Source organism: Salminus brasiliensis, chromosome 5 (genome assembly GCF_030463535.1).
Source record: "Salminus brasiliensis chromosome 5, fSalBra1.hap2, whole genome shotgun sequence".
Taxonomy (NCBI): domain Eukaryota; kingdom Metazoa; phylum Chordata; class Actinopteri; order Characiformes; family Bryconidae; genus Salminus; species Salminus brasiliensis.
Genome location: NC_132882.1, coordinates 7776435 through 7791612, shown reverse-complemented (window position 1 = coordinate 7791612; position 15178 = coordinate 7776435). Strand labels below are relative to the sequence as shown.

Here is a 15178-nt window from a genome sequence, read left to right as displayed (position 1 = left end):
AGACGGACTTTAACAGTGTAGAGGACTGGGCTCAGTGATTGAAAAAGCAACAGGTCACTGTTATTCTTTTTATTCATGTTATTAATGCCTATTAATGATTTATAAGGTGTTTATGACCTAATTTCTGACACATTTTGAACATTAAAAGTGCTTCATTAAGGGAGTCTCCGCAGTATATTTCAGCCAATGGCAGCCAGACAACATTTGTCTGATATCAGTCATCAGCTGGGCCTGTAAATCAGAAAATAAAACAGCAGAGAACTCCTATAAAGTTCTGCCGAGCGCTGATAGACAAAGAAAGAAAACTGGGTTTGAGGCAAGAATTCTTTGTTGCGGATACTCTGCCAAAAGCCTCAGGCTGCTCACCAAGTTTTCTTTGTCAATAAAACAACAACAGGAAGGATTTACACAGGCTTGCTGTAGGCATAGTTAGTTACATAGTGCCAGGTTGAAACCAGGCATTATGTACCTGAATCCCAATTTCCTGGCAGTGAGACAGAAAAGGTATCGTTCCCCTGTCCTGTGGATATGCTCACCTAAATTTCTTCTGAAATCAAGGGTATTAATAAGGAATTTGGTCCAACTTTGCAGCAGGAACAAACCCTACTCTTCTGAAAAAGGTTTTATATAGATGTTTGAATATTTCAGTGAGGATTTGATTGCCTTTAGCCACCAGAGCATGCATGTGGTCAGGTAATGATGTTGGATGATCAGTTTTGGATCCCAAATTTCTCTCATCCTAGAGAGAACACTGCTCTTCAGCCAAACACAGGGGGCTTTATACTCTTCAAGCTGAGGCTTACCACTGAACACGGTGACCTTAGGCTCATGTGTGGGTGTTTTAAAAACCTCCCATTATACTGGCAATACTTTCCTCCAGGTGGGAGAGCACAATTAAATCAGTGCACCTTAAAGCAGCTTTATGCAAGAATTGGATAGTTTATTTCATGCTCCTGGGTTCCCTCTACAGTTGGGACGTGTAATTCACAATTTCAGCCACCACTTAAGAACGACATGCTTTACACATGCATTTCTGGACATGGTAAGATATGAAGAAGCAGTATCCGAAGTGAGATTAGCATGTGGGTTGAGTAATATTACAGGATGTATGCAAATATGACAAATATGGTTACACAGTGTTACACAGTTCCCTTGGAGCGTTATCCTGCCCCTTTCACTAAAAGTTACTTACTGCTGTTTCTGTTTCTGACGTGCTGAGCTTAGAGTAGCAATGACAGAGGTGCTACTCTCTGTATTACAGTCAACAGAGCATCAATATGACTTTGAAGTAGTAGTAAATTTCACTCTTTTTCTCCCAATTTGGCACTGCCAATTAACCCCCCTTTTCCTCGCTCTCCCTAGCACTAGTACTGCTGCTGACACTAGCAGGGGTAAGGACTGAACACATGTCTCCTTAGCACCAGCTACAGACACCTGTGCCGGCCCACAGTGCTTAAGAGTGATGAGGGGAGGATGCGCAATCTACAAACCCGGAGATAGCATGGCCAACTATGCTCTCTTGGATCCCTGGGCCGTAGTGGCAGCGCAATAGACCGCTGAGTCACCTAATGTTGCTTTAATGTAGCTAAATTCTCTCATTAGAATGAGTGTCTGGATACTTGTAGACACATAGTGTATTTTATTTTCATTGCACATCTTGGAGCTGGTGAAAATAAATCATTCTGAGTGTTGAACCTGATGTCGTCGTCAATCAGGTATCTGATTCTACGCCTATGTTCACATTGCAAGCCTAATTAATCAATTCCGATGTTTTGCTCAAGTCTTATATCGCTGTCTTGGCGGTTCACATTCATAAATGTAAGTGACCTGTATGTCTGTAATGTGAAGGAATCTGTAACAGTGCATGCATTCGGGCAAAAAGAGGCATGAAATCTGATCTGGCGTTCACATCCATCTCACATGCCTACAAATCAGATACATATGCGATCTGGGAGTCACTTCACCCTGGTAATGTGAACGCAGCCTGACTGAAGCATTTCCCCTCCAGCACTGCTTAGCATGAGGAGTAGCCAAACACAGCAGGTCCTAAGTTTGTAACTGACTACAGATGAAATGAAGTAGCTGAAAGGGCATCGCTGAGCCGTGTCTGCTGAAGAAAGTACCAGCGTGGGTGTATTATCTTAACCTGTTCAGTCTGACTCTGCCGTCACTTTCAATTAGGCACAACGCACAGAGTGGTGCACCTGAAGCCCCTCAGAGCTGATCTAGAATCAGTAGTTAACCTCCAGAGCCTCGCTATCCGTCTGTCTGATTCCACCTCTCGCCTTTTCTTTTTCTGCTTAAATCATCTCTTATTCTCTGCCTCTTTCAAGTCTATCTCTCTCACCCTCTATTTCTCTCTCACATTCCCTCCTCACTTTTCCATCTCCTCATCCCTCCCTGTTTCTCTCCTTCTGTCTGTCTGATTCCTCGTCTGTCTAATGCTCTCCCTCCATCCATCCCCCATCCTTCTTTCCATTCCTCATCCTGACCTCAATGCTATTCTTCCATCCATCCCTCCACTCTCATCCCTCTCCTTTCATCTGTTGAGCCATTCCTTCATCTTTCCCTCCATCCCTCTATCATGTTCCTTCTTGCCATCATCCCTCCATCCCTCCATTCTCATCCCTCTCCTTTCATCTGTTGAGCCATTCCTTCATCTTTCCCTCCATCCCTCTATCATGTTCCTTCTTGCCGTCATCCCTCCATCCCTCCCTCCACCCCCCAACTCTCATCACTCTATCCTTCCCTCCATTGTCCTATCCTGTCCTCCATCCCTCCATTGTTCCCTCCTCCCTTCCTCCGTGTCATCATCCCACCCTCCATCCATTTCTCAATTCTGTCCATCTCTAGTCCTACTACCCTTCCTTACCCCATTCCTCCACCTTGTCTTCATTCTCTCCACTCTTCCACCCCTTTCTTCCTCCATCCATTCCTTCATCCCTCCATCCTTTTATCATGTCCCCCTTTCCTCCCTTCCTATTGCCTGTCTTCATCTCCACTCCTTCATTCCTACTTCCATCTCTCCATCCTTCATACATTCCTCCTTGATTCCCTCTGTCCTTCCCTCATCCCTTCCTCCCTCCATTCCGTTCAGTCAGAGTCACACAGATGTCCCCATTTGGAGAATTGCTTTACTCACGTCCTGCCCCAACACACACACACACACACACAGCCTGTGGCAATATCTGGGTGCATGCAGTTCGCCCCCGCCACACCATTATGTCCCCTGATAGTGGCATTGGCAACTTGTCACTGCTATTGATTTCTCTTAAACTGCAATTTACATGGATATTTGTGGGTGGCCCCCCGGGCAAGCTGTGTCCCCAAGGACCGTCCAGCATGCCTGCCCACCCACCCACACACCATTCCATTCCCCCTAGCCTACATGGAAATGTTCCTGCCACAAAACAGCACCTCAAAGTGACTTATCTGTCTGACATCAGCAAATATGCCATGTTTTCCAGTGTACATTCCTTTCCATCGTTTTCTGCTTTTTTTCCTCTGTAAATGTCACCGAGTAGTCCTACTGCTCATATTTTAGACGAAGCCTAATGACATTTGACAGAAAAAAATAGCTTTTTGTTTTGTTAGGAAAATGTCAACATCAATGCATTTATGTTTACAATGATTTGGGTTCAGGATTCTGTCGATTCAGTGGCTCCCGGAGTCCTCTTCTTCTCTGAGAGGCCGAAACCTGCATCACTAGCGCAGCCCGTGGTGGAGAGATGTCTCTGGAGGATATGAGCTGAAGACAACAGTTATTAGAGCAGACATTTAAATAAACACTCAGACGACATGAAGAAACTCCACTTCCATTCTTAAAAACAAAGGTGATACAAAGGGATCTGTAAGTGATGCCATAGATGAGTCAATTTTGGTTCCAGAAAGAAAAAAAAAAACTTTCTTCATATTCACACATGGCTATGTACCGACCAACCTTTCTTTTTTTTTTTAAACATTTTGCGCTAAGTTACTCTGGTGAAGCAGACAGGACAACACTTACGAGAACGTCGTACCCCTGCATAACCCGGGGTATATTAGTATAACCCTGTAATATTACCCTACCTCCTCAGTCCGCATGCTTCTTTCCCTTCCAGTGACACTTTTTTTATCTCCCAGCTTGTCCACAAATGCATGTGTAAAGTGTGTCCTTTAGGGTGGCTCAAGGTGCAAATTACATTTCCTGACTTTAGGGGGATCCCAAGAACAAGAAATTCCAATTCTCACTTAATGCTGCTTAGAAAAAGTGAATGTAACGGTTCTTCACCTATTTAAAGTTTCTTCCCACTCTCAGCCACTTTACAAAAAAGCGTTCCTTAAGGAACGAACAGTGGTTCTTCTGCGGCATCACGTCAAAAACCTTTTGTAGTACATTTATTTTTAATAATTTATTAATTAATTTTACTCCATTTCCAATTTCCCAATACCTGTTCATGTGAACTCCCCTATCACTAGCAATGCCCTCAACACTAGGAGGGTGAAGACTAGCTCATGTCTCCTCTGACACATGTAAAGACAGCCACCTCCTCCTTTCCAAATTTCGCTGATGCAGCATCGCCAGGAGGTCAGCGCGGTCTGAGGAAATTGCGGCTCCCTAGCTCCACAAGGAGTGATGTGGGGAGGAAGTGCCATCAACCCACCAGAATCCACATCAAAATAAAGGTGCTGGGGGCTCCAAATGGTCCAGTCCTTGTGTGGGTATGCGAGGGTTTAAGGGTAGCAAGCAGGAAAGACATAGCAGCTCCTCAACAGGCCAAAAACCATCAACCTGCACTGGACAACCTTTAAGCCTGAAGGTCAGTTAAATTACATCCCCTTCCTCACCATGACGCCTCTTGATGAGGATGACGAGGAGCCAGAATTAAGCACAGGTCTCAGAACGACCTTACCTCCTTTTCTCCCACTTCTAAATCTCCTTATTTTCATTTTCTAATGATGCACAGAAACATTAAATAATAGTATATGAAATATGAAATATTAATATTAAATAAAGCAGCCACGCACACACTGACACTCTCCCTCACCACCTCTTCCTGCTTCCCTGCCTGCCACGCTGCCATTTCTCACTTCAAACTCGTAGAGGCAAGGGGCGGGGCTTGCTTACTGTGTGGGCGGAGCATCATATGATTGTGACGTCGCGGCGACGCTCGTGATTGGGTCTAATTAGACTCGTCAGCGGCGAATAGGAGGACGGTGTGTGTGATTGGATCCAAAGTGCCAAAGCTGGCACGCAGACACACACTACACGCATACGCACACACACACACACACGCACACGCAGAGGCGCGCGCGCACGCGAGGTGCAGAAAGTGGGCAGCCTGTTTTTGTGTGTGTGAAGAGAGCACTGAGAGAGGGAGAGAGAGAGAGACACAGAGAGAGAGAGAGAGAGAGAGAGAGAGAGCAGAAAGAAAGCTCAGCATCAGCGCGCGAGGAAGAAGAAGAAGAAGAAGGAGAGAAAGGAGAAAGGAGGGGGCGCTGCCTGAAAGGCATGCCGGGACTGTCCGAGTCGAGAGAGAGACTGGAGCGCGAGAGAACGAGGAGACACAAGTTTGACCACTAGATCCGTCCGTCCGTCCGTTCCTCCATACGACCACACGTCCTGCGGTCCATCCATTCGTGCGCCCATTCTTCCGTCCTCATGGCCTCGGTGCTGGCCAGCAGCAGCCCCGGCGGCGCGGTGAGGTGCAAGTTCAAGAGGAGGAGGAGGAGGAGGACGAAGAGAAAAGGTAAAGCAAAAGAACAACCAAGAAAAGTTGCTGGTGTTCGCGTGCTCCCTGTTTTGTGGCTGTTTATCCACCTGTCCGCGCGCAAAGGAGGCGCCAGGCAGAGGTCAGGAACACGACATTCGCGCTGACATTACGCAGCGCGAGGGCAACGAGAAAGAAAGGCACGAGCTGCTTTTGTGGGTTTTATTACAGTTAGGGATCCAAGTACGCAGCACTGTCTATGTTGGGATGTGTCCTTTTATTATCATCACTGTTATTATTAATATTAATATTATTATTATTATTATTATTATTATCAGTGATGAGCGTGCGCTCTCTGCCCGTGCGCTCCGGCTGGCCGCTCTTCTTCATGACGTCTCTCTCCTCTCCAAGTTTCTTTTCTTTGTGTGTCTGTTTGTTTTCTTTGCACATGCTCAGCTCTTGCTGACAGACACGTGCGCGTCCCCAGTTTTCACGATCTCTGTATATATATATATATATGTGTGTGTGTGTGTGTGTGTGTGTGTGTGTGTGTGTGTTTATCCCGTGCGTAACGCGCCCCTTCGTCGTCCCCTTTTGTCCGGCGCGTTTAACCTCCAGCTCTCGGCTGCTGGCGCGCGCGGCGAGGTTACAGCCTCTTTAGTGTCTCATTATAACGAGCTTTAACGAGCCGGGTGGCTTTGACGTGTCACTGAGCGCGTTCACGCTCGCTTCTTCTAGGACTTCTCTGGCAAACGTCCCCCTGAGACGCGCGTCCCCGGTGAGCTGTCATGCCAACGCTTCATCCGAGCGCTCTGAGTTTTTAGAGACACCTTTAGAGCAAGGGCATCTGGGAAATAGGGAAATAGGACTGTGCACGAGCCCCTTAGACTCCTAGACCCCAGCCTACCACCACATAAGGAAAGAAGTGCTATTTGTTATAGGGGGCAAATGAAATCATACATGGGGACAGTATGCATGTGTGTGTGTGTGTGTGTGTGTGTGTATGTGTGTGTGTGCAGAATGAGACACGTCATATAGTACATTAGTCCTTTTTATATTTAATAGATCGTTACTGTTGTCAGTGTTCCTATTATTATTCATATTCTCACCAGCATCATTATAAAAAGGGGTCCAAGCACTTTTGGTCATTATTGTTCTCATTACAGAAAGGTTGGTTTCCTCCTCACATCTTCATGTGCAGAAGCCTTCAGAGCCAAGAAAAACAACAACAACTTGTTGCAGGTTGTTGCAGGATGCCCTCTCCTGCTCCTCTATTATTCCTCGACTTTCCTCGCTTGCTCGTTGCACGTTCACCCCTGCAATTTCATCAGCAGTAATGAGGGGTAATGTAGCGGGGCGTGAGGTGAGAGACGGCGGCCGCCGCGGTCCTTCATCCCTCCGCAGTGGCAGGGTAATGAATGAGGGCGCCTGCCGGTGGCCGGTGGTTCAGGGACACCTCCGTGCTGGCTGTGACGAGTGTGTGTGTGTGTGTGTGTGTTGGGGGTATATATATGTGTGTGTGCGTGTGTGTGGTTTTTTTTTTTCTTCTTTTTTTTTCCGTCACCCTGTGCTTGCTTATCGGCCCGGGCCTGACAGGTTCCCGGGGCCACGAGCGGGACGGCGCTGATAACACACGGCATTGATCAAACCTCCTGCCCCCAGCCAGCCTGCCTCCGTCTATCCTCCGCCTTAACTGACAGGGATTTGCTCAGTGCTGAGAAAAGTGCAAAAATGACCTAATGAATTTCCCGGTGTGAACTGGGAAATAAGAACTCGCAATTATAGACGGGAAATGCTTCGTTTTGCCGTCTCCGAAATGTCTCCGATAGTTGGCAGATAGCTTGTCTGTACTGGGTTTTCTTGGAAAAAAACAACTAATGAAATATTGTGCGTTAGAAAATACCTACAGTTTAAATCCCAGCACATGAACGATCTCCAGTAATGGCCTCAATCAAATTCCCCCTGAAAATCACCTAATGAATAAGAGTCTGCTGGAAAATACCAGCTGAACCGAAATTTCCTTCACATTGGACTGATTGCGGTCCTCAGCTGCCACAGTGTGCGGTCAGTACACCACTCCACATCTTCTGCAACCTTTCTGAACGGCTCTATGGCGCAGTTCCCAACCAGCATAGACACCTTGTGTAGATCTTTGCATTCGCATGTGAGTAACTGTGGGTTAAGACTCGGCTATAGGGCCTCCAATCAGCGCACCGGCTGGTGGTGTAGATAAATAAAGCGTCATTTGCAGCGTTGCCTCGGACCGCTGCGGCCTGTCTTATAACCCGTGATATTAATAACCCGAGTAATTGAGAAAAGAAAGACAATAGATAAAGTGCATTGCTGAGCCAAATGTATTTACATAATGGAAATGACAGAATTGGTCACACAGCATTAAGCATCGCATATGAACGTTGGACAATGCGTGCACAAGAGAGCACTGGGCTGTGGGTGGCTTGTGTTTCTGTGTGACAACGGCTAATTTACCAGCAGAGCTGGTGTGTTTTGATGCTGACGGACGTGCAGGGACCTAAAATTTTGATAAATGCATTTTATTTTTTTACTGGCTTTAATTTTTAGTAGTTGGGGTGCCAGTAATGTGAAATAGATGCCATACTGCTTGGGGCAATTTCCACCTTTCCATTTGTCCTCTTTAACTTAATGTTATATAATAGCCCTGGAGATATATTCTTTTTATATAATACAAATATAGGAATATTTCTATATCATATTTTTCTGTCCCTCCTAAATTGCACAGGATTCACTGTAGACATCTGCTTACATGTATAGCTTTTATTTTCTCTCTTTAATTCTGCTCATCTAAATCTGCACTGTTTATATACTCCATCTCATTCTTCTAATTTGCATCTAAATTCTGCACCTTACTATTCATTATTATACGCTCACTACTGTGCACGTCTGGTCAGATGCTAACTGCATTTCATTGGTCTGTACTTGTACTTTCTCAATGCCAGTAAAGTTGACTAATCTAATCTACTGATATTTGGATTTCATCCATATGTGAGGTTTTCTCACTTCGACTTCTCCCCGCCAAACCCGGTCATTCGAACCCAGCATTTCTCTAGAAAACGTTCCAACCAGTGTATACTACACAGCAGCCGCTCTCTAACACCAGGGACTGTAGGAGCTGTAATGGTTTCAGTACCTGTTTTAGTGTTTCTTCGTTTTCTGATTAACACGACCGACACTTACCTAAAAAAGCAGGTGCTGATAATAGCAGGCGGCCTGCAGCTTGATATACACGGCTCACTTCAGTATTAGCACCCTTAATTGCCTCTCTATATGGTGTTGTTTTAAATTGTAGGTTAAATTGTAGTACAGTCGTATTGCGTATTGTGTTACGCTGTGTTTGTATGTATTTTGTATGCTTTTTATATTATTATTATTATAACTATAACTGTAACCAGGGTATGTGGGTCTTTTTTTTTTTTTCCCCTCCCGCTCCCGGAGACAATATCCTGCACTCAGGAGAATAGAGACACAATTAATTACACAAAGCCGGACGACGTCAACAGATTGTTTTAACTTCCCCCCTCCCCTAATCTCTGATAATGGAGATGGAAGGATAAATCTCTGCGTTATTCCAATATACTTTCATCTTTCTGAGAGCCGAAACAATTATGTTTAGAGTCCTCTTGGCAAAAGGGCAGCGTTTCAGGATTACACTGACATGTTATTTGATGGACTAATCCTCAGCAAATGCTACAGATTAGGAGAAGATGGACAGCGCGTTAAAACCTATGTGTATTCACAGGGACGGAAGCGGGTCTTTCCTGATTACGTTAGGCAGTGGTGGGGTATTGTTCCTTTGCCTTTTTTGGTCAGTTATGTTAGCCCAGGCTGACAGAGGCAGTCCAAAACACTGTCTCTGACACGCAAGTACACACACACACATCCACAAACAATGGGTATTAATCCTCAAAAGTGGGGCAGTTGCTCTTATATTGACATGGCGTCATTTACCTCCAATCAGCACCTGCACTACGACCTTCCCGGAATATAAGTGCATGTAGAACTGTGTGTTTACCCTGCTTTTACTTATTATTGCTGCACAGTCCATTGAATCAGACCAACAATACGAGTCCTGGCGTTTAACAGGGGTCGGTCAGTTTTTGTGAATAAACTGAAGTCAGTCAGTGGTTCTCCAGCAAAGCCGGCGGACTGTGTGTCGTTGCAGCAGTGTACCGGGACTTTTCCTATGTATTTAGATTCCTCTGTAATGAAGCACGGCACACTGACTTACCTCCACACGTCCTCGGGGGAATAGGCTACCCCCCCCCACCACACATACACACATACCCACACACACACACATCGACCCCCGTTAAAAAAGAAAAAGGCCAAATGCCATTTCTCTTTCAGGGGGAGACTGCATGTTGTCTGTGACGGATTATTTCAGCTCAGTGAAGGCTAATCTGGAGGAAATGTAGAAATGTACTTTGTGTAGTCTGAGAAATGAGACAAGTGGAACGGAGCGTTTATGTTAGATGTTCCGCTGTCCTAACAAAACCTCATATCTTCAGAATGGAAAGGAAAAAAGCAGGTTCAGCTTTAGTGTATATTAATGCAACAAACGGTTACTTTATATAATAATACATCATCGCTGTCATGCAAAAGCACGCCTGTCTCCAGTTTAGCAGTTTCTTCACACAGTGTAAATTTTTGGCACAGTGTAAATCTGGCAGTGGCGCTTTATATTGTGTCCAAATTTCTTGATGAATGGACCAATAGAAATGCTCCAAAATTAGGTAAATACAATACCTTACAATTTATTTTATATATTTATTTTGTATATTAATATAAAGGATCATTTTTACTGGTCTATTTACCATGAAATGTTCACCCAGAGGAAAGGGCAGCTGGCGTTTTATGTAATTATACGTTGAATTTACACTGCAGTGATAATATGTGGAGGTGGATATAAATTAGAAATGAAACTTGGCAAAGTTTAGCGCGCCTCGTGTTAATTCAGAGAGGTTTGGTCATGGTCGGCCTCCTTCGGGTGGCTCCTCCGTAGGTCAGAAAATGACACCGCCACACAAAACCACACTGTGGTTATAGCTGACCACAACATAGGGTGATGGGGGCTTGTGGCTGAATTGCTTCACTTGCTCTGCTGGTGTGATAGTCTGGAGGGTGTGTGTGTGTGTGTGTGTGTGTGTGTGTGTGTGTGTTGTCAGGACTAACAATTTGTGAAGCTGATGTGAAGCTCCATGTATATTTGCATGTTGATGTTGTTGTGTGTGTGTGTCTGTGTGTATATATATATAAAGTAAAAAAACAGCAAGAATGTGTGTGTATATATATATATATATATATATATATATATATATATATATATATATGTATATATATATATATGTGTATGTGTGTGTGTGTGTGTATAATTTGTGTGTGTATAATTTATATACATATAGACCTATAATGTACATCATGTATTTATGTATAATTTGGATACATTTTTGCTGTTTCTCACTTTTTGACCTTATATGTCCCTGACAGTCGTTCTTCACATTTTGTCCAAATGTCATGTTAAATGGACCAGTAGAAATGCTTCAAAATGACTTGGAATAAAATCTTTTTACATTAACTTCCACTGAAAGTTAAGAAGGTTTTTTCCTTCTACTGTAAAGTTGCCATTTTGGAAATACAAGGCTTTTGTGTGACAGCAACAATATATAGAATATGTGTAAGACATATTACATATAAATACTTATTTATAGAATAATTATGGGGAACATTGTTACACATAGATATGGATCTCCAAAATATTTTCGGAGTCATTCTGGAATGTTTCTATTGGTCCAATCATCTCAATTCGCTTACAACAATATATAATATAGAGACACGGAGAGGCTGGAGAACGCTTTGGTCTGACAGGGACAATATAATACAAAGGGGACATATTATACATATAAACTCCCATCCTGACACGGTATAAAAACCAGTATGTGTGTGTGCGTTGAGGTGTAGCTTGTCGTGTCATCCTCCGTGTTTCGCTTCCTTTCTGACATACAGCGATTTTCATTGCGATTGAGTTAGATTTTTCTGTTAACGTGAATAAGACTGTGTTTGGATTGGCCTATCTCTCTTTAGCTTTTTTAATAGAACTGCTTTCCTGCGTGGTTTGCTGATAGAGCTCCCTGAAGTTGAAATTCAGTTCATAGATAATTCAGTTCTCTGGGAATGAGACAAATATAGAGACAGAGACAAAATGCCATTAAGCTTTCACCTGATTTCCACACAAGTCTGGGACTGTTTCTTTGTGTTGTACAGGGTGGCTATTTGTGCGGGTTGTTGATAAGAGGTTTTTTGTTAAAGGCACCAGAGCAGTGCTGGCATTTAAAAGGTTAATGAAGGTCATCGCTGGCAGCAGGCTGGGAGCGGCCCGGCTGTAGATTTGAATTTGCAGACAATTCCCTGATCAAGTGTGAAATTCTTCTCCGTTTAGGACACGCCGTCCTCCGTCGGACATTCGGCCGGGGACGGGTGAGGGAGGGTGAGGGTGGGGGTGGTGGGTGGGGGGGGGGTATTAGCATTGAATGGTTACTGTTCCCAGAGGAGAGCTCGGCGATAAAGTGACCAAGGAAAGAAAGAGCGCAACTTTACAAATTAGCATAATTAGTAATTATCTCTTAATAGGCCCTGTTGGCTTTTGAGACTTGGCTGTTGAATTTCTGCTTAAAGTTCAGTGAGGAAAAACAAATTTCATGCTGAAATGTCTCAATAACACAGATGAGCTGTTTGGGCTAATTGTCTGCCTGAGGTTCGGTCCAAGATAAATCTGAAGGGGCTGAAGACAAAGAGAAGAACCTTCTAGTGCTTAAAATAACATCAGGTAGACAGTGCTTCCGTTCTCAGAGTATCTCTAACCAGGTGGTTCGGATACGGCATCCAAGAGCGCAGTGTGGTGAAATATTATTAAACAGTATTTACACCTAAAACTGTGGATATTTACTCGACCTTGTCTCGATGCTCTGGACATCATATTCATTTGTACTCGGTTCACGTCCCTGGGGAAGTAAAAAAAATGCTAGGCCGGCATACGGCGCGATGAACTGCTCCACCTGCTTAGCACCCATACTGCAGACGCTAGCAGCTATCAGATAAGGAGCATAATAGCGTTACCATCTATGGGAGCTGTCAGTCCTCGTAAAGACAGCGCGAGCACGAGACTACATAAACACGTCCTGACTGTAAAAAAAACAGCGCCGCAGTACAATGTGGGCCACAAATCAATTAACAATGCCCAAGAGCTAGCACTGACACCACTCTATGAAATAAGACTAATGCTAGTACCATGAGAGCAGGTTTCGTACTGAGTGGAATGACAAGTGTAATAAGGGTAATTATACTCCGATTACTCTGTTTAGGTTCAGGTATGCATGATGCATGTTTGTATATTTGTTTTTAAGTAGTTCTAAGTGTGATTTTGTTTATTAAAATTTGCATAAAGGCATAAATTAAGGCATCTCTTACAGTAAAGTAGTGAGGTCAGGTCAGGTCACTCCAAATGATTTGAGCTATGAGTATATATACACACATAATATATGATGATCTTTATCTTCAGTGGCCTCTGGATATATTAGGCAGCAAGCGAACAGTCAGATCTTGAAGGTGATGATGTGTTAAAGCAGGACAAATGAGAAAGCATAAGAGTCTGAGCTACTTTGTCAAGAACCAAACTGTGACGGCTAGACGACTGGGTCAGAGCATCTCCAAAACATCAGGCAGGTCTTGTAGGATTTTCCTGTTGTGCAGTGGTCAGTACCTACCGACAGTGCTCTAAGGCATCAGGCTCGTGGGCACCTAAGGCTCATTTATGTGATTAATAGAGGCTCTCACAAGCTCTTCAGCTGGTAACGTCTTGGTACCAGATACCACAGGACACCTTGTGAAGTCCATGCCTTGACGGGTCAGAGCTTTTGTGGCAGAATGTGTTGAATAGGTACATTGAATACCTATTCAATGTTAGGCAGGTGGTGCTAATGTTATGGCTGATCGGTGTATGTATATATGTCACATAAACCCTGCATGTCTACCCAGCATTTGGAGCATAAAGAATAATGGACAGATTCACATTAAGTATATATATATATATATATATATATATATATATATATATATATATATATATATATATATATATATACACACACACACACACACACACACACACTCTGTATACAGTATATTGTACTTCTCAGATAACACAGCTGTTTTCAGTACTTTTAGCTGTACCAATTTCATTGTATTTTTGTATTTATTTATTTATTTAGTTTAATGATATTTTACTCTAGGCTAGAGTAATGAGTGAAATGGGTGATATGACATAAAGGTACACAAATATTAAAGGTTTTTTTTCTGCTGTACTTTACAACATTTCAGTCACTGACCTTCAGTAAATCCACATAACCAGGACAGTCTTCTGACGATCTCCACTGTACACTTAGAAAAGCATATTGTGATGCATCTTGATCTAAATGAAAAATATCATATATTATGCCATATTGCCCATCCCTACTCCATGAATGTTTGAATTTAAATTAGTTTGGCATCTTGGGGGTCAAAACTGAACCTGTATTGTGCCTATTGTATATGTATTTGTGTATTTTGGCCAGGTTTCATATATATATATGTGTGTGTGTGTGTGTGTGTGTGTGTGTATATATATATATATATATATATATATATATATATATATACATACATATGTGTGTTTGTATATCACCATCTGATGGACTGCCCAGTGCCTCTCATGTCATTGGCACGTGTGTGAATGAGTGGATGGTGTTATTTAAACGTGAGCGAGTGTAAGAGCAGCATTAGCCTGGCGCAGGGCTGGCAGGGCACAGTGTTGGAGATTTTGGTTTGTAGGTGATTATGCCTGTTTGAGTAGATTAGGTTATTTCAGTAGTTTAGCTTCATCACTCCTTTTCGGCGCATACATTAAAGAAGCCTTTTTCTCTCCTCGTGCCCGCCGTTAAATCCGCTCTCATCCATCGATTCCGGGCTTCTGCAGGGTCTGTGCGTGCACACCGGGCTTATCGAGCAAATCCTTTATAAGGTGTTTAAAAAATCTTCGTCTGCATTAGCTTTGTTTGATCCAGTGCCTCTCTCTCTCTCTCTCTCTCTCTCTCTCTCTTTCGTTCTGCTATTAAAGCAACTCTTCAGCTTTTTCCACACAAAACGCAGAAAACCTGTTGACTGACTTATCATCGCTGTCATTAAAAAACCTTGTATCTACATTTTTGCCAAGTTTTTACTTTTTGATATCATTTTAATCAGACAGTTGTTCTTTATATTGTGTCAAAATTCCATCCACTGTGAACCCATAGAAATGCTCGAAAAGTACTTCCATTGAAAGTTAGGGTTAGGTTTTTTATTCCTTCTCCTGTAAAGTTAATATTTCATTCGGGGAAAGGGCAACACAGTGCTTAACTTTACTAAGTTTGAATGCATGTTAA

The 15178-nt window shown here is 43.3% G+C and overlaps 1 protein-coding gene across 1 annotated transcript in view; it reads left to right on the top strand.

The window, feature by feature from the left end:
- The first annotated feature begins 5365 nt into the window (after window positions 1–5365).
- adarb2 (adenosine deaminase RNA specific B2 (inactive)) overlaps window positions 5366–15178 on the top strand; it is a 252150-nt gene continuing 242337 nt past the window's right edge. Inside the window, exon 1 of the mRNA XM_072679337.1 lies at window positions 5366–5729. Within this exon, the coding sequence (XP_072535438.1) occupies window positions 5642–5729 (88 nt within the window). The 5' untranslated portion in view covers window positions 5366–5641. The remainder of the gene's footprint in view (window positions 5730–15178) is intronic.